At 37.5% G+C, this 19,383-nt stretch overlaps 2 protein-coding genes across 4 annotated transcripts; both read right to left on the bottom strand.

The window, feature by feature from the left end:
* Positions 1-117: 117 nt before the first annotated feature.
* Positions 118-2,151, bottom strand: LOC147489866 (SAGA-associated factor-like protein). 3 transcript variants are annotated; one of them, XM_086572904.1, is made up of 4 exons: positions 2,093-2,145; positions 1,869-1,947; positions 837-1,148; positions 118-638 (listed from the first exon to the last, which is right to left on the bottom strand). In XM_086572904.1, exons 2-4 carry the CDS (start codon positions 1,908-1,910, stop codon positions 459-461), a joined length of 534 nt encoding a protein of 177 aa, XP_086429030.1. In that variant the 5' UTR covers positions 1,911-1,947; positions 2,093-2,145; the 3' UTR covers positions 118-458. The 3 variants fall into 3 exon arrangements, with proteins under 3 accessions (XP_086429030.1, XP_086429029.1, XP_086429031.1); XM_086572903.1 differs by having other exon boundaries at positions 1,869-2,151; XM_086572905.1 differs by lacking the exon at positions 1,869-1,947 and having other exon boundaries at positions 1,978-2,125.
* A 350-nt stretch (positions 2,152-2,501) lies between these two features.
* LOC147489865 (uncharacterized) lies at positions 2,502-4,054 on the bottom strand. Its single transcript, XM_086574752.1, has 3 exons — positions 3,202-4,054; positions 2,971-3,089; positions 2,502-2,870 (listed from the first exon to the last, which is right to left on the bottom strand). The coding sequence occupies exons 1-3, from the start codon at positions 4,037-4,039 to the stop codon at positions 2,502-2,504; spliced, it is 1,326 nt and encodes a 441-aa protein (XP_086430878.1). The 5' UTR covers positions 4,040-4,054.
* Positions 4,055-19,383: the final 15,329 nt, after the last annotated feature.

Below are 19,383 nucleotides of genomic sequence, written 5' to 3'. Positions count from 1 at the left end.
TGTTTTTTCCACTGGGCAACTACTTACCAGTATAACTATTCATCCATCTTCGAGAAGTTGGTCTATGTAATAAAAGTTAAAATAACATATCTAGCAAAGATAGTGCCAGTGAAGGACTTTTGGAACTGCCCATATATTGGATTGCCTTGAGCACATAATAAGAGTATTCCATCTTGCTGTTTATCAAGAAAGTTAACCAAAACTGAGAGGACGCAAAGATTTAGTACTGTGTAAACCTCATCACCATTCTTAACTGCAATAACACTGGCAATGACTGGTGGCTACTTTCCTCATAACATAAAATGTCAGTCCTCCATGTATTTATTGGGTTAGTTCATCAAGTCATTCCATCATTTCTTTCATTACGAAATTCTTCCACAACTTTTTCTTTTGGCCAGTAAGTTTCTTCCACAACTCTGTCACCTTTGATGAAGTTCAAGATCCATTTCTCGGCAACTTTAAGTGTCTTCAAAAGCACCCTCACCATAGTCCTCACCAGGAAGTGCTGTTCCATTTGCAACCCGGTTTACATTGGTGGAATTGGAATAAGGAGAGTGCGTGGAACCAGGGCTTCCACGGGTATTCCGGCTCTGAGTAGCTGTACTACTTCTGGTAGTCTTAAGACGAGCCTTACGACCCTGATGGAGAACAGAGTAACCAAAAACAGTATTAGTGTAAAATAAACTTCAGCTTATCTTAGCAGATTATTCACCTTTTCTGTCATTACGCTGCAAGAAGTGGAAAAAGATTAACTGCAAAAGATCTGCTACTTTTAATCTTCTGCCAAGTGCCAACAACGCAATTCTTAACATTACATAGAATGAAATAGACCCTACCTTTCCCATGCACTTCTCCAGATGAGGTGCAAACCTTCCTGCCATGATTGACCGCCCACAATTCATGCACTCAAATATTTCATTGGCCACAGCAGGATGAGTCTGACCAAATATATCAATCACATACTTGCTATTTGATTCACCACTGTGGCTAGGATCAGCTACCCTTGCACGTGCCTGAGTAGAAAGCCTCAATTCTTCTTCTTCCTCTTCCAAATTACGATCAAGGCCCAGCCTAGCTATCCGGTGGCATTCAGACGCAACGTCCACAATTATAGACTCAAGAAGTTCATCAAGAACATGAGACGACATCTGCAAACACCACAACAAAAAAGTAAGTAATTGTGCTATACATATTACCAGTAAACAGATGCATTCATAAATGAACATGATTTTAACATGTGTATTCAGAATCAAAACATCACAAGTACAGGATTCATAAGAACACTATGTTAGTGCATTTGCTCAAACCGTTTCCCCTTACTCATTACAAAACTTTACTCTGTAACTATGAAAACACGCAAGTGCCGCTGTGCTGAGTGTAACAAATACATGGCTCGGAACAGTTTAAGCTGAAACAAGTATTCAAGTGACTTCAATGTCTTAGTATAATTCCAATCCCAGAACGGCCCAAAACAATTTAAGCCTGAAACAAACATTTATGTTCCTTCAATATTAACAGTAGTACTCAGGATTCTAGTTCATGATTATGATGTATAAATGTGACCTTTGAGTGCAGACGACAGAGATACTTTAAAGTTTAAACAACAACAAACAACTTCCTCCAGATGCCTATCCTATATTTACCTCAATATGAAAAAATAACAAAAAATAATTCATGGTCACTGTCACACTCCCAATTCCTCTAACACACAAATCATCAGTTCAAGGATCATCAATGCCCAACACGTTATCATACAAGCTTATGTAATTTGTTAGCCACTGACCTACATGAATGATGGATAAAAACCCGTAACGTAAACTTGTTTATATTGATGGGTATTCATTCACTGGAAATAAAAGATACGTTACCTGAGAATGAGAAGATGCATCACCATCATTTGGATTCGACATCTACTTGTGTATAACTACTTCACTTGGAACTGTCTTACTATATAATATATTTGAAACAAAAACAAACCTTAAAGAGTGAAAAATGCAACAATCAATTGCACCAGATCTTTTATATCGTAATCTAATGTTCGATCGAACTGTTTCAAACAAGTGCCATCACAGAGAAAGAGAGAGAAACTCACATGGAAGTTTCCCACTTTCATAAATCGAACTGCACCGAAAAATTGAGAGCGTGGGCCTTGTTGATGGAGTTACGAAAGGCTATCTTTTATGGGCTTGGTCCGTCCTGTTTTGGGCTGAATCCAATGTTCTAAAAAACGCTAGGCGGTAGTCGGGCGGTGGAAGAGCGCCTAGGCCTTCTAGGCGGTGCCTAGACGGGCTAGACGCTAGGTGGTTTTTTTTAATTATTATTATTATTATTATTATTATTATTATTATTATTATTATAATAGTAATCCAACCATGAAAGTTAAGTAAAATCATAGCATGTCTCCTAACGGTCATAACTTAAACAAAATGACATAAGATCAAAATAATCCAAATAAACATACAAAAAGATAACATTATGACTTCTGAACTACTCCAATAGGTCTACAATTCTTCCTCTCTATATCTTTTCATCACTTTCTCTCCATCAGATTCAAACTCATACTCTTCATCTCTCTCATCCTTGCTCTCCTCATCTGACACAAAATCTTCTTCATGAAGCTCTCTAACATTATTCGCTCTTGATAATTCTCCAACCATACCACCTGTAAATCCCGAACTGGGATCAACTTCTTCATCATCCCCACCATGAACAATCCATCCTTGTGCCTTACTAGTTTCACTAGCAAGTAATACATCTACCTCTTCTTCTTTTTCTTTCCTATTCTTGTCGATGAGTTTGGCATTAAATTGGACATAGACTAGATGTTCCAACCTTGCTGCATCAAGTCTATTTCTTTTCTTTGTATGTATCTACACAAAAGAAAATGGAAGTTAAAATACTATTAATACTCTGACTCTCTTAGTTTTATTTATTTAACTACTTACTACAAACTTTCTAGTTAGTACTTACCCCCTCAAAAGCGCTCCAATTTCTCTCGCATCCCGATAAACTTGTAGTCAGTGAGAGAATCCTTGAAGCCATTCTTTGCAAATTTGGAGTATGATTGCCATAGTTAGACCACCATCCAACTAGTCAATAGATAAGGCAATAAACATAAATATAAATAGTGTTAGTGTGTTACTTAGTATTAAATAATATCAGACGGAATGGAAATGAGTAACTAAGTAATGAATATCTTACCTGGATCATACTTATCATCATTCTTGGCGCATCCCGCCGCGGCCAAGGGTTTACCAAATGCACTTTCTTTTTTCTTATACACCAATAACTTATCATTTGTGACTTTATTTTGCATATCAAAGTCACCATGGAAGAAGTGCTCCTCTATACAAAGAAAAATCCCGTTCATGACAATTGGATCCTTTCCTATATCTTGATCTTTAAAGTAGTAATAAGGATTCAAAAGGTAGGCAGCCAAATGCAATGGACTGTCAAGCCGACCAACACCTTTTTCTTCGATAATACCTATGACTGGATTGTAGTTAGCCGCCACATTTTTGAATGTTTCTTTGATATCTTTTTCTGCTTGTTTTAGTTCACCATGTAAAAAGCCTATAGATGGCTTATCTCCGTCAGCAATGCGAAGCACTTTCACTAAAGGAGCAAATACTTTCAAGCATAGTATTACCCCATTCCAAAAAGCCATACTTAACACGGTGGAATATGCCATTTTCCCCTTTGCAATCTTGGACCATTTGCACTCTCCCCATTCATCACTAGTAAACATAGTTTTCAACTTCTCCTTTTTATCCATCAAACTTTGCAAAGTCAGGAAAGAAATTGCAAATCTAGTAACTCCCGGCCTCACTATGTCTCTTTTTTTTGTAGCTTTCCTCATCATCGACAATGTTTTATGATGTGAATAAATGAAGATAGTGAACGCCTTTGCCTTATCAATCACTTCTTTGAACCTTGGTAGCTTTCCAATCCCTTCAAGCACAAGGTTCAATGTGTGAGTGGCACATGAACTCCAAAACAAGTGTGGTCTCTTGTTCCTCAGTAAAACCGCCGCGGCCATATTGAACTACATTTTCTGCCTCAATTTCTTCAATACACTTATCAACATAAGAAAAAATAAATTCTCCAGTGTGTGACTCCTCTGAAACTTCCTTAGAAGAAATGAAAGTTGTGTCTAGCTTGCAATTGACACATAAATTCATGATGCTCCTTCTTTTTCAATCGGACCACGCATCCATCATAATAGAACACCCACTAGTAGCCCATTCTTTTTTTTGCTTCTCGAGTGAACTTTTGGTTCGCTCATATTCTTCCTTCAACAATGGCTCCATCAACTAGTATTGGCTTGGAGGTAGGTAACCTGGGACAAATTGACCAACCGCTTCAACAAATCTTTTGAAGCTATCATTGTCAATAGCATGAAAAGCAATTCCGGTTTCATACACCCATCGAGACAAATATTGATGCACGCTATGAGTTCTTTCCTTCCAAAGTGCATCATTAATATTTTGTCGGCGCATCTTTTTTCTTGCATCAATTGAGGAATCAGGAGTGATAGTGGATGCAAACTTATCCATAGGCCCTAGAGTATGTGGCCTCTTCCTCAACACCACCTCGTCATCTTCTTCATCAATAATTTGAACTTCTCTTACTTACGCAAATGTCTTTGGTCTTTTCTTACCCTTCTTAGCTTTTTCTCCTTTTAGTGCAGCTTTACATTTGGCTTTATCTTCGTCGTTAGACTTTGGACATACTGTTACTTGTCCCTTAATGTTCGCAATGTGTAGCTTCATTCGATAAATGCCCCCACTAATTTCTTTATTGCACAGCTTATATTTTAACTTATCATTGTTGTTTGCATCTCTCAACATCCCATACTCCCAACCAACATCGTCGAATCATGTTTCAAAGGATCAGATTCAGATTCGGGCACAACATTAGATGTCGCAGAAGAAGCAACATTACCAACCATTGAACTGAAAATATCACAGCATCATACAACAATTAATAACCCAAAAAGACAATTCAACTAGGTAAGTTACTAGTCAAACAAAATATATGAAATAGCTAAATGAGTTGTCATTCATTCACTTAATTTTCTCCAAAAACACACTAGCTTATAGTTTCTAGGCATAGAAAATATATGAACCTACTAGATACTATATTGATATTAATTAGGATGACATAAATATTCTAGAAAAGTACACAATAAAATATGGCATTAGTTTTAACTTTTAACATTGAGCTGCTGCTGGAAGTTGAAAGTTAAATGTTTTCAATACTCAAAAACATTAGGCAACCTATTTATTCACACCTAAAGCATATTATGGAACTGCTTGGCTTGTGTACACTCAGGCTCATTGTTTGCATTTATACGATTTGTGAGATTTGGTCTCACGTTAGTTCCATACACGCATACAGTGTATACATCATCACTAGCATTATCATTTTCACCGGAATCCTCATCCTCTCCTTGTTCATCAGCACGAGGAGTCTGCTTTTGAGTTACCTTTTATAGGGTTTTTCTTTTTCTTTTTCTACTACATGATCTAGTGCTCTGTCTCTTACCCATTTTACTCTGGAGTCAATAATGAAGTGAAGGAAGGTTTGGTGTTGGTGGGAATGCTGTGTGTAGTAGAGATGGTGTGAATGTGATGAGGTTTTGAGGACAAGGATGGAAGAAGACCCCATGATCAAATATCAACATAGGGTTTTAACAAGGTTTTGATATTTTGATATTTCATTGTGTTTTAGATGTCGATATATGCCAAGTTTCAGCTGAGTATTATTGGTTGCCAAAAGCACCTAAACCTCTTGTCTGTATATGCTCTTTTCCTTCCATTGTTTTGCTAAAAGTTGACTCAGCATCCTAGATCCTATTACCATGTTTTTTGTTGCTTTTCAGGATTTTCATGTTCATCAAGGAATCAATTTGGTATTGGATTTGGTGGAACTTGTTTTGTTAACTTTACTGCCCCAGCGGAATGCTCTAATCCCAACTCCAGCAGAAATGTAAGTAGCATGCAAGAACAAAAAGTTACCCATGACCAGCCAAACAATGCTGACTTTATGACCAGAAAACTTATGGATGATAATAATAATTCACTAATCAACTCCTGTGACAAAGACAAAAGTTTACATTCCATTTTGCTAAATGTCACATTCTATAGCCTAACTGCCAACAGCCAAATAAACCGTTTGTATTATTGTGAACATCAACTTAGATTGAAGTAGAAGAATGACGTTATAAACAAATAACTCACTATTGAAGTTAGTACCTTATCTTGGAAGTTGGGAAACAACACGAGCTACTGCTGAACGAAGTTGGAGCGAAGTTGGAATGAAGTTGGACGAGCTGCTAGTCTGCTACTGAACGAAGTTGAATACGGGGGGTTTTTTTTTTGGTAAAGAATAGGGCCTTTGATTTGTAATTTCACTAATTTGAGTAATTTGTTATAAGCCTTATTGGGCCTTGCCTTCTTGGGTTTTTTTCAAAAAAAACAAATATAGGCCCGACTAGACCGATTAGCCCCCGCCTGGACCGCCTAGCACCGCCTAGTCGGGTAACCGACTTGCCCACCGATTATAGCCTTAGGCGAGTCGCCTAGGCACCACCTAACACCTAGCCACCGCCTAGGCCGATTTTTAGAACAGTGGCTGAATCATTGTCAATTTCACTATCTTCAGTGCAGAGTCCAGATTTCATTCAAAGTTGTTAATGCATAACGTATTTTGGCGTAAGCCTATGTCTGATAGGACTTAGGTGTGGTGGAAGGAAAATAAACGAGAGTTTGGTTCAACAGTTGCAGAAATAGACAAACCAGTGCGTGGGGATGCCTCTCCTGCGAGCGATAGCAGCTATACTCCCTTCTCTTTCTCTTTCTCTCTCTCCTGTTAGAAAAAATCTATTGATATATGAATGAATAATTTGTCTCCCAAGTTACTCCACTTGAGATGAAATGTTTTCACTTGAAACAGTACATATAGAGAGAAAAATCTTTTTGAAATGGTGCACTGGTTCGAAACAGTGCATTATGCCAAAAAGGTGCAACCTTTTTAAATAGGCACTGACTCGAAACAGTGCTTTATGCTGAAAATGTGCGACTTTTCAAAAGAGGCACTGGTTCAAAACAGTACTTTATGCCGAAATGGTGCGTCCTTTCGAAACATGTGACTTCTCAAAGAGGTGCCTAACTTTTTTAAAGAGTCACTATGTTGTTTCTAAAAAGCACTTCTCACCTATAAATAGTGGATAAATTTGGAGAGAAAGACGCATCAGATTACACATTTATGATCTTTCTCTTCTCCCTCTGTTTTTAGTCAAATACTATGTTGTGTTCGCTAATTCTATAAAATTGAAGTGCTAGCTTTCTATAGAAGGAAATTCATTCTATCTTAGGAGACAGTTTCCCATCAATCTTCAAGCACCGTGAGGGGAAAAATTTGTCTTAAGGACATAGTGTTTCTACACTATGCTCGGATTTAACAAAGAAGTACAAGACACTTACAAGACAAAAGATTTGTACTGTTTGGTGATTGGTAAAGAGTAAGTACATTTAAGTTGTATATTCCTAACAACTTAAGACAAATTTCTTCTTTTCGATTATACTTATTGTTAATGCACTAACAAAAGAAAGCGGGTTTTGTTCACGTTTCGTTGAGAAACGGTGGTCAAAAGATTGATATGTGGTAGAAACGTTTTCTTGCAATAGTTCATCACTATGATCTTTCCATGCGACCCATGGGACAGGTATGTATTTCTAGTTAATTACATAATCAGAAATTATATTTTGGCAGTTCTTTAGTAGTGAACGCTAAGGTGAACTTCGAAATTCTTTTAATCCGTTTGAAGATATGTGAAAGAAGGGAATAGCTCACATACTGATTGAATGGATCAAAGTCGATGAAGTGCTTGAAACACACTAGTTTGTGCCCAATTTAATAGACGTCCAGTAACTTAAATATCCACCATGGTATTTGTAATGGTCTTGGCACCATATGGTTTGGGTTTAAACAAAGATGGTTCATTGAACATGGGTGGAATTAAAGTGAACTTGACAAAAATGTGCGACTGTTTGAAAAGGTAAACACTTGGAAGCGGAACCAAGATATTTCGAACAAGACACCGGCCTGTTGGTAAGATAAGGTTCAAGACTTGGAGTTTTTGTGACTCTTTGTGAACATAACCAATAACCAACAGAAGTATTAAATGGTTGACTATTCAGTCTTGTGAATGTCAACATACATGTAAGCAAATTGAGGTCTTAAAAGTGTTTAGAGACTATATGAATGATATGTGACATTCTTTAACAAAATGCCTCACTTGAAAAACATACATCTAAATGGTTTTCCAATTTATTAACTTTGTCATGAGAAATTGGAAAAATGTGAGGGATTATGTATCTCTTTGTATTAATCAATTCAAAATTGGAAATTTGTTGAAGCATTACTAAAAAGACATCAAATGTGTGGTGTTTTACTCTAAGAGAGATGCATAAATTTCAAGGAAATCCTCAAAGCAAACGTGCATAACAAGATCCACTATGGAATTAGAATTCATAGCGTTGGATAATGCTAGAGAAGAAGTTGAGTGACTTCGAAATTTCTTAGAGGATATTCCAAACTGGGCTAAACCTGTGTCAGCAGTGTGTATACATTGTAACAACCAATCTGCTATTGGTAGAGCACATAGCATCATGTATAACGGGAAGTCTTGACACATCGTCGTAGACATAACACCGTTAGACAATTGCTCTCAAATGGAGTTATCTCAATCAACTATATAAGGTTAAAAGATAACATTGTGAATCCGCTTATAAAAGGTTTAACAAGAGAGCAAGTTGAAAAATTATCAAGGGGAATGGGCTTAAAGCCTTTGAGATAATCAACCAAGAGTCCCTATAATAGAAAAACCAACCTAGTTGACTGGAGATCCCAAGATCTATGTTCAATGGGCCAATTGAATTATGTCTGTGACTCAGTGAGTACTGAAGAGTAATACTATACTTGTAACGCCCGTATTTTTAAATACGTATTTTTTTCTATTTATTAATTAATTTAATTATTTATTTTCAAAAATTCATTCTGGATTGGACTCGGATAAGGGCCCCGTTTTGGGCCGTCCGAAGTTCGTTAGCTTGGGTTTTGGGACCCAAGTATATAAACACTTTTTCTAGAAAATAGGGTTCAGAGAATAATAAAATAATGAAAATGGAGGCAGAGAGAGAAGCTGGTTTCTTTGGAGAGGTGGGCCCTTAACGGTTCGGACGGCGAGGATTCATCAAAATTATTCATACGGGTGAGTAGCTATTTTGCTATTTCACCGGATTTTTAGTTTACGTATATCGGGGTATACTGCCTAAGATTTCTGCTGATTGATACTGTTCATTTCCTGTTTTATTCGACGTTGTGCGTGTTGTATTTATTAAACTCTGTTCAATATCGGTTTTTTTTCAAACTGTTGAAGCTCTGGAAGTTTGAAGCTCGACAGAGCGTTAATGGCGACGTGGGCTTTGAACTTAAATACTGTTGTAGTGTTGCTTTGAACTTTTGATTTGTTGAACTGTTGTAGCTCTGTTCACGCTCTGAACAGGCGCTAATGGCGTCGCGAGGAAGCGCCCAGCTTTTATTTTGAACCGTAGTAGTAGATTTACGGTGTTGCGAGGTTGGATTTTGATTGTGGGATTTTGATGGGTGAAGGGGGTTGATTAAACTGTGATTAGGTTGTGTAGTGCATGAATGTCGGGTTTAGCACGGTCGATTGGGTGCTGGCGAGTGTGGTGGAAGCTTGGAGGCGTTAATGGCGCCGGGGGTTGGGGCTGTTTTTGAGTATGATTGGAGTGTTGGGCTTTGCCTAGACTAGGGTAGAGTGTTTGAGTGCAAATCGCGGCTCCCACAAAGCTCCAAAAAGCCAGTAATGGCGGTTCGAAATTTGGATAGATCTAGTTTTTGAAGAAGATATATATTGATTGATTTGGGGTTTTTGATTTTATTAATGTTGTTTGTTTTGGTGTGGGGATCAAAACCGACCTGAGGAGGAGATGAGTGGTGGTCGATTTGGTGGTGGTGGAGGAGAGAAGTTTGGGGAAGAAGATGAACAGTAACCGATTTGGGCTTGGGCCAAATCGGTTGGGCCAAAAATCTATTTTAGTTTGGGCCGGTTTTTATGTTAAGTTTTGGGCTAGTTCTTTTTGGTTTTGTTTTGGGCCCGGTTTTGATATTAGCTAGTGGGTTGGGCCTTTTTCCTATTTGTTTAGTTTTGTGGACCTGTTTAATTTAAAGTTTTCGGGCCGAACTCAGTTGTGTTTTGGGCTTGTTCAGTATAAGTTTTTGGGCCCGTTTCTAATATTGATTGGGGCGGTCCATTGACTTAAAATAGATCTATTGGTGTCTTTCAATGTTTAGACTTTCTTCAAGGTTTGGGCTCGCCGATTGGGTCCGAACCATTACCTTAGTCATGTGAGCCATGAGCCATGCACCTTTGACCTTAGCCATGAACCATGGCTATGACCTTGGACCTGTCGAACACGGACAATCGACCGTTGACTTTGACGGTTGAGTTTGACTTTGACCATGACATGTTGAGTTTGACCTTGACCATGATGTGTTGACCTTTGACCTTTGACTGTTGACTTTGACTGTTGACCGTTGCCTGTGGAATGTTGACTTTTCCAGTTTTTCACATATTTGATTATATAAAATATTGTCGATATTGTATAACTTGGTTGGTCATTATCTAATTTAGATTTGACGTGAGTAGTGTGTAAAGCATATATATATTGGGCTTTGATTGTGGACTTTTGAAATTGTCTACGTTTTATGTTGTATATTATATGGACACATATAGTAATAAAATGCTTTGTGGAAGCTAGTATATATTTGGTTGTCATTATCTAAGAAAGATTTGACATTGATGTTGTGTATTTTGACACGTGACGATATTGAGATGTTAGGAGACATTATATTCCTAATACGTTATAATAAAGATGTATGCGATACGTTGAAACATTGTGACATGATATAATATGCTAGGATAGTTATATTAATGCAATATCTTTGAGAAATGTATATACGCTCCATTATTATATATGTGAGATGCTACTATGAGGTAGCATAGTATTGGTGAATATTTGCCCACGGAGTGTGGTGTAGTGCAATAATATATTGCACGTGAAAGAATGAAATTTGGTTATGAGATATAATTGAGATGTTTCTAAATATTATGGCTTAGTGCAATAAGGTAATTGACCTGCACTTGCGATATAGTGGAATGTTTATGAGTCATTAACGATGACACTGAATAAATTACATAACGAAAATCCTAGAACCCCGACTACCACAACTCATGATTGGCCAAATTTGGTCTGAATGGCCTTCCCTCTTTAATAGTGGCTTGATTATTCCGTTCACAAAATAGAACGATGATCGCAATATTTTATGCCGAATAGTGGCGGTTTACATAGATTTGGCTTCCGATGGATTTACGGTGTCGCGGCATCCCGCCAGTGGTTTACACGGAGTGGCTCATTATGTAAGGGGAGGCATGTGGATGTACATATTATTGGGTTGCGATTGTGGTAGCCAGGAAACTAGGTAAAGACATAGATACGACGTGATTTTAGGGACACGCAAAATAAAACCTTAATTAATATAATTATGGTAATATATTTGTTAATGATGTATATGTAGATAGATGATTATATATGGTTTTGCGGAAGGGTGGGTCAAACTAATTACTTGGCGACGACCCACTCGGATTGAAAGCATGAAATGAGGCACGATATAATACGTTTGTTTGGTTATTTGTTTAGTTGAACCTAAAACCTCGATGGAGGAACTACATGCCTTATTTATTATGTGTATAGTTTGTTATGTAGTTAGTGGGAAGTTAAAGCCTCGATGGAGGAACTACCCGCCTTTAATTATTATTCTTTAGGATGTTGTATTTGTCGCCGAAAGTTAAAGAGAGAACTAAGCTGCCTTATGGATGGTGTTTATATATGTATAAGTATATTTGTATTTCTAGGGCTACTCACACCAAAGATTGTTTATAATGTTGACCCGATTTGCATGTTTGCTTATCGGGTGTGTTCGATAAATGAACATAGTTGATAAGTCTTGACAGTTTAGTGATGAAGAAGATTGGTTCTTTGCTTGTGGTTTTATAAGCATTGCATCTCGAGTTGTGTTTTGTTTTCCTTGAGGTGATATAGATTTTCAATTGAGATAATACTATTAGCATTTTCATTTGTAAATTGTTTTTGGTAATGAAGATGACTGTTGTTTAAGTTAAAAATTTTATTGGTTTTTAATTGTCCGCATATTTTTAAAACTGTTTATGAGTTTTTGGAAGTGGAGAGTGCGTCACACCTCGGATATCGAAGAGTCGGGGACAAATAATGTTTTTCCGAATTCTGTCGAAATTCGGGGTGTGACAATACTCTAACTCATTCCTATATAAAACAGTGCATATCTACTGCGATACCCAAGATAAGTCAAGCTTTTTAGCTTTTAATGATTTACTATATCTTGGAAAGTCATGTTATCCAAGTGGAGTATTGCAGGATACTCTTTATAGAAATCACCTATGTTAGTGCAAAGTGGGGCCGCTTCTATGAGAATTTTAAAGGCAAATGTCTCAGAAGCACTATCTGAAACCAAGAAGTGTTCAAGGCCAAAATGAACACAAATGTGAGAACCAACAGTATTCGAGAAGGTACTGCGTGAAGATGATTGTATAGGTTTATACAAATGGCTCACAGTTCAAGGATGATAAATATAAAATGAATAGTCTACCTACGAAATGAACTATGAATCCAAACGTAAGTAAACTAAACTTTATCTTTTACGTGTCTATTATCAAATCTTCTACTCTCAATGCGAATTGCACTAAATGGAGTACGAAGTTCGTTCCACTCCTAGTTCCCTAGCATGGATTGTTTTCTAAGTCTAACTAGTCGCTCTTAAGTCAATGAGAGCTTTACGAAGGGGAAATTATACTACGATGCAATATGAAACGCAATATGTTGAATTTAAACTATGAATTGAATGCTATGAAAATATGATTGTTTACGAATCTAGATAAGGATTTAGGGGAATTGAATCCACCTCGAATCCAACTCAATAACCTAGTATAGATTGTCGTATCTCGATTCTTACGTTTTCCGGCAAATTTCGAGTCTAATCCCTAGTGTTCATGGCATTTCTACCAAGTACTAAACTAGCATGTGAGGTCGTCCACCCATTCTCATGGCTAAACACGCACCTTCAGAGTGGAATAGAATCTACAAACAATTCTACACTAACAACTAAGTTTTCATCAAAGCTTCATCAACCCCTCTAATGGAGGTTTAGCCTTGATTCATTCCGCAATCATTTCCCATTGAAATTGAATACAACATATTATAAAGATTCTAACTTTATGAAATTTAACTAAACAATAATCGAAATCTAATTAATAACTAAGAAATGATAACAAACAATAATGGAATTTAGATCTATAAATCGAAATTGTCAAAATAACTATTTTTATTATCTAATCAATCAAGAACAATAATTTGAGAGTTTAATCTAAAACAAGAATTGAAATGAAATTAAACTTAATTAATCTAATGAAAACTAGATCTAGAATTAAGGTTTAATGGAGGCTAACTAATCTAATTTATTTTCTAACCTAACTATCTACCATTAACAAAGAGTCAAGCTTTTGTTTTTATACATCCAGATCCAAAAATCGTGCATGGGCTTGGAGCCATGTTTTGGGCCAGAGAATCAGGCCCAAAACTCAAGTCTTTCAGTCCAAAAAGGCCTCTTCAGCTGCAGTTGTCTTCAGCAGACTTTTCGTCCACTTCTACTCCTCTGATTGGGTCAAGGCTTGGTCCATTGGAAAGCTCTTTCCGAGCCGGTCGTTTTGACATAAGGTATGCCCAATTCTGAGGTCTGAGTCCAAAGATCGGCTTTGGAAGTTCTGGCGACTTTTGCTCCTTTATCTCGCTAAAAGTGGTACATTTAAGCACATAATGGACTTTGAAGCCTGAAATGCATAAAACACGTGTCAGTATTAACTCTTACTTATTATTCACATAATTGGTCTAACAGTATGATTATTAAGGGGTTAAAACTACAGTTTTGGGCTCTTATCAAAGGACATTAATTGAAGTCTACTGATCGTCCAATTAAATTCGATTGTCTTTCACTAAGGCAAGTTCAAGGCCTCCCATGCTACTTGACCTGATGCGGTATCTTTTCATTTGTAAAAGAACAGAAATCCATTATTTATGAGTGTAAAAGCCAAATCTTCATTCATGTGGGGGATTGTTAAAAAATGGATTTGCACAAATCCATTGAGATATGTGATAGGGTTATATACTAAAATGCATTACTTTTGTATTAATTATAATTCTTTATTTTTTGAATGAGAATTATATGGGTAAATGTTATGCATATTATATATGTTATTAGTTATATGCATGTGTCTAATACTTTATGTTGTAGATAATATGATGTGAACACACAGAAGATCATATCATCAGTACCTTATAAAGTATAAGTAATCGTTCACAACCTAGATGGATTTGGACAAACCATTAGTACGGTTGTAGTATAATATGGTATTAGTCTATCTTGACTATAGGATTACACTAGTACACTTTGTGTGTATTGAACATGACCAAATAAGGTTGTTTCTCTTTATACTGACTGTATAAGAAAACAAATGCCTCTGTTATTATGGATGCTTGTCCTCTTAATCCGGATATAATAACAGGCACTTACGTGCATTGTACATTGCTTTAAATCATCAATGAGTGAGATTTATTTGTGAATTAACAAACTCGATGGATTGGGTAATGACATTGTATGTAAGGTGTGCTGCTGATTATAGAAGGAATCCGTGACCCGCAGGAAGTCGGGTTGATGATGTCCCCTTGAGGAGCTCAAAAAGATTGTCATGTAAACCCTGCAGGTGGATTTATTCCGACATAACAATGAGGTTGAGTGGTACTACTCAAGGACATAAGAAGTTGATTAATGTAGTTGTCAGTAACTTGACTTAATCAACGGACATTCGATATCTTAAACACGGGGAGATCAACAAGCATATAATATGGAGCCCATAAACGCTGACACATAATTTGGGATTATGGCGGTAATGCAATAATGGCCTTTAGTGGAATAAGCCATTTGTTGATGGACTTGGGCCGTGTGTTCTGGGTGAACATGGGAAGCCCAAGCCCGTCAGGAGGCCCAACCCTAATTTCTCCTCATGGTCCCTGTTGTAGCCTATAAATAGAATAATCTATCTCTGGCCGAAATTTCACTATCCCCTGGATTAGAAAAAGAGGCAAGGAAAGATAGATCCAAAATTGGATCTAGCTTTGTGAGAAAGAAAGGGATTGGTAGATCGTTGCCCACACAATGTCTAATCTGTTCTAAAGGAATACAACAGAAGATCAAGGGGTTGATTTCGGATTTGATAAAGCTTGGATTCTCAGAGTTATCTAAATCGGATTCAAAGGTATATTTTCTATTCAAAATCGTGAGAACCCCATTGATTCCGCTGCGCGTGGGTTCTCGCGGTTTGTAGAAATATTCGTTCTGAAATAACGGTTCCTACAATATGAATGAGTAATTTGTCTCTCAAGTTACCCCACTTGAGATGAAATGGTTTCACTTGAAACAGTACATATAGAGAGAAAAACCTTTTTGAAAGGGTGCACTGGTTCAAAACAGTGCATTATGTCGAAAAAGTGTGACCTTTCGAAATAGTGCTTTATGCCGAAAATGTGCGACTTTTCGAAATAGCCACTGGTTTGAAATAGTGTTTTATGCTGAAATTGTGCGTCTTTTCGAAACATGTGACTTTTCAAAGAGGTGCCTAACTTTTTCAAAGAGTTACTGTGTTGTTTCGAAAAAACACTTCTCACCTATAAATAATGGATGAATTTGGAGAGAAAGACACACCAGGTTACACATTTCTGATCTTTCTCTTCTCCTTCTGTTCTTAGTTAAATACTATGTTGTGTTCGCTGATTCTATAGAATTGAAGTGCTAGCTTTCTATAGAAGGAAATTCATTCTATCTTGGGAGACAGTTTCCCCCATCAACCTTCAAGCACCATGAGGGGGAAAATCTGTCTTAAGGACATAGTGTTTCTACACTAGGCTCAGATTTAACAAAGAAATACAAGACACGTACAAGACAAAAGGTTTGTATTGTTTGGTGATTGGTAAAGAGTAAGTACATTTAAGTTGTATATTCCTAACAACTTAAGACAAATTTTTCTTTGGTAAATTAAGTGTTTTCGTTGAACTAAAGGTTTGTTCATGATATATTTGTTATATCAATTTGATTTTCTCGTTTACTTAACAATAAGTATATTTTTTTTAAATAAGTTTCCTAACATCCCCTTCATTCTTTCTTCTTCAAATCCACAACTTTCAGTTTCTCCCCCCCCCCCCCAGTTAAAAGCTAAACTTATCAACTCTCACTCACGTGTTCTCATACTAGAGTTTCTTCTCTGGCATATATACTCTGGTGCTACCCTTTTTTGTTTTGTTTTTCATTATTATGAGTTCACCACAACATCCCCTGTTGTTAGGGGAAGCTTCCACGTCAGCAGCAACAAAATTAGAATTACTACAACAAAAACTGAATAACCTCCTTATATATAAAAAAAAAAAAAACAAGTGGTGATTGAATGTCTTAATGCTGAAGAACATGCTGATGAAAAACTGATGGTGGTGAGGAAAATGTATGGAGGCTACCCAATCATACTAGCTGATATGGAGGAAGACCTTCACCAAATATGGCAAACTAGAGGGCAAATTGCCATGGAACTTATCACCAAAGAGCACATCAAGATCACCTTTGAACAAAAGGATGAATTACAGCATTTAACCAGCAATGGGCCTTAGCTGGTACATGACCACATTTTCTCCATCATGAAATGGATAAGGACTCAACACATTGAAGACTATAATTTTGATATGGTCAATTTTTGGGTTCAAATATGGGGCCTTCCAAGAGAACGCATTAACAAAGAAAACGTCAGAATTATTGGAGTGGAATTGGGAAAGGTTTATGAGGAGGATGTATCATGTCCACTTGAGTTCAGCAAACCGGTAGCAAGGGTCCGAGTCCTATTGGATATCAAGGAGAGAATCACTAAGGATATAACAATCATGCTCGAAACGAGAATTTTCTTCCATGTTAACTTCAAATATGAAAAGTTTGACATTTTCTACTACTTCTGTGGGGTGGGGTTACAGGACATGATCATTATGCTTGCCGAATCAAAGCACAGTATAGATATGATTTGATTAAATGTGGGGAGTTCAGACAAAGATGTGAAACCAAACTTCACAAGCATGATGAAGGCCAACAAATTCTTCAATGGGATAGCATGTAAGGAAAAACAGGTAGTGGTCATATCTTGTCCACCAAAGCAACCTTGGTTTGATGAGATTTTGGCTCCAAAATTGGATGGGTTTTCCGGTCATGGGAGATCATCGGTGACACGTGGACGTTCAGATAGATGGTAGCCTAGCATGACACCGAGAACCCACCTCGAAAACAGGAACAATAGAGCCATTGGAAATTTTGCAAGGGGGCACAAATGATGGGCCCATCTAGAATTGTAATGGTAACAAATATAGAGATATCTATGGAGGTGGACTCAAGGCCTTGCTCGATTAGGCCTGAAGGGTCAGAGAATAAAAAATAAGTTGGGCCCATCCTATCATCAGAGAGTATAGGTTTGGTATCGGGATCTGGGTCTTGTTTAGGAAACACTCATTTTGTGTTAGTCCAAGCCCAAGACAATCCCAATGGACCTTAGATAATGGGGGATAGAGATGTGGATCTACCCACAATTTCCAGGCCACCCAACTTTATCCAGAAGGAGCTAGAATCCCCAAGCACAGATCACCCACCCAACTCCATCCAGAAAGAGCTATAATCCCCAAGCACAGATCATCACACGCAGACACCTTATCCTAATTGAAGAGATCCTTTGGAAAACCAACCTAAATTAACCTTACCCACTGTAGAAGATGGAAACCAAGGTATGGGAACTGTATCTACACACTGTATTGACCAATCCATTATTTTTCAACACACAAGACTGGTTAGAAAAGATGGAAAAGCTTTTAAGCAGCTGGTGGTTCGAAACCCTAGAATTGCTAGGAGGAATAAAGTTATACCTACCCCTTTTTGTAAACCATACCCACAAGATTCAAATTTCTGTCTCTCAAGCCCAGATAGCAATAACAAAAGAAAGATCTTACACTTGTGTCTCCCCATGGCTGATAAATCGAATAAACAAAAGAAAATGTTGGGTAGAGGGGTGCGAAATGCAGTCAATAGATCGAAGAAAAGCTAAGATCTTGGCTGAGGAGATGAGGAGGAAAGGATCTCATTCCACGGAATGCTCACATTATATCCATTTCAAGTAAATCCAGTGAAACACATGGAGATCAAGAGATGAAGATGATCCCATATCGGCAAGAGATAGAGTAGTACATATGACTCGGATGAGAGTGTTTCACTGCCCCCTCCCTTTGGCCATGGATGATTCTGCTATGAGAAACCCCCTTGTTAGGAGGTTGAACTTCCAAGGTCAAGGAACTACTCTAGATCCATAAGAAAGTGAAGATAATATTTGGGAACACTATGCAAGGTTAGATTAAAGGTCTATGGACATGTCAATCTCAAGTGGCTCCATCAACACAACTCACAAATAAAGGCTCCAATTATGTAATTGCTCCATAAGGGTTCGCGGTGACTGTCCCTACACAGTCACCTTCACCTCAATGACGATCTACGCCTAGAATTGTCATGGTATTGGTTCCACCACAGTAGTTTAACATATAAAGGACCAGATGGGGGTTTTGGGAGTGGATATAGTTTGTTTGTTTGGAACTAAGGCGGATAGTAGGCGTATAGTGGTTGTTAGTAAGATGCTAAAGCTAGGAGGATATATGTTTTTCTATACCTACTGAAGGACTGAGTGGTGAACTTGCAATCATGTGGAAAGAGGATGTGGACCTGGAAATACTTAGGGCTACAAAGAACCAAGTTACAATTAAAGTTTCAAACTATTACAATAAGGCTTCCTTTTTCTTTTCTTTTGTTTATGGAGACCATGTTCCATGCCACCGAGGAAGGGTTTGGGCTGAGTTGAGGGACATTGCTCTCTTAGTGCCTGGTCCTTGGTGCCTTTTTGGAGATTTTAATGTCATTTCATGTTTAAATGAGAAAGTGGGTGGTCGTAGCAACTTGACTAAATACATGCTGGATTTTAATAGCTTAATCAATGATCTTGGTTTGGTGGATTTAGGTTTCAAGGGACCAAAATTCACTTAGAACAATAATAAAATTCCAGGTGCACATGTACTGGAGAGACTT

The sequence above is a fragment of the Coptis chinensis genome, chromosome 7 (assembly GCF_015680905.1).
Source record: "Coptis chinensis isolate HL-2020 chromosome 7, ASM1568090v1, whole genome shotgun sequence".
Taxonomy (NCBI): Eukaryota; Viridiplantae; Streptophyta; class Magnoliopsida; order Ranunculales; family Ranunculaceae; genus Coptis; species Coptis chinensis.
The sequence above is the reverse complement of the archived record's forward strand: the minus strand, read 5'-3'. Positions and strand labels throughout refer to the sequence as shown.

What these genes read in the sequence shown, in the direction of transcription:
- LOC147489866 (XM_086572903.1), bottom strand. Translation starts at nt 1,910, where the DNA reads ATGTCGAATCCAAATGATGGTGATGCATCTTCTCATTCTCAG. An exon ending in ATGCATCTTCTCATTCTCAG is followed by an intron (nt 1,149 to 1,868) that starts GTAACGTATCTT and finishes TGGTGTTTGCAG; the next exon opens with ATGTCGTCTCATGTTCTTGA. An exon ending in TGGAGAAGTGCATGGGAAAG is followed by an intron (nt 639 to 836) that starts GTAGGGTCTATT and finishes GTTCTCCATCAG; the next exon opens with GGTCGTAAGGCTCGTCTTAA.
- LOC147489865 (XM_086574752.1), bottom strand. Translation starts at nt 4,039, where the DNA reads ATGGCCGCGGCGGTTTTACTGAGGAACAAGAGACCACACTTGTTTTGG. An exon ending in TGATGATAAGTATGATCCAG is followed by an intron (nt 3,090 to 3,201) that starts GTAAGATATTCA and finishes TCTATTGACTAG; the next exon opens with TTGGATGGTGGTCTAACTAT. An exon ending in ATTGGAGCGCTTTTGAGGGG is followed by an intron (nt 2,871 to 2,970) that starts GTAAGTACTAAC and finishes TCTTTTGTGTAG; the next exon opens with ATACATACAAAGAAAAGAAA.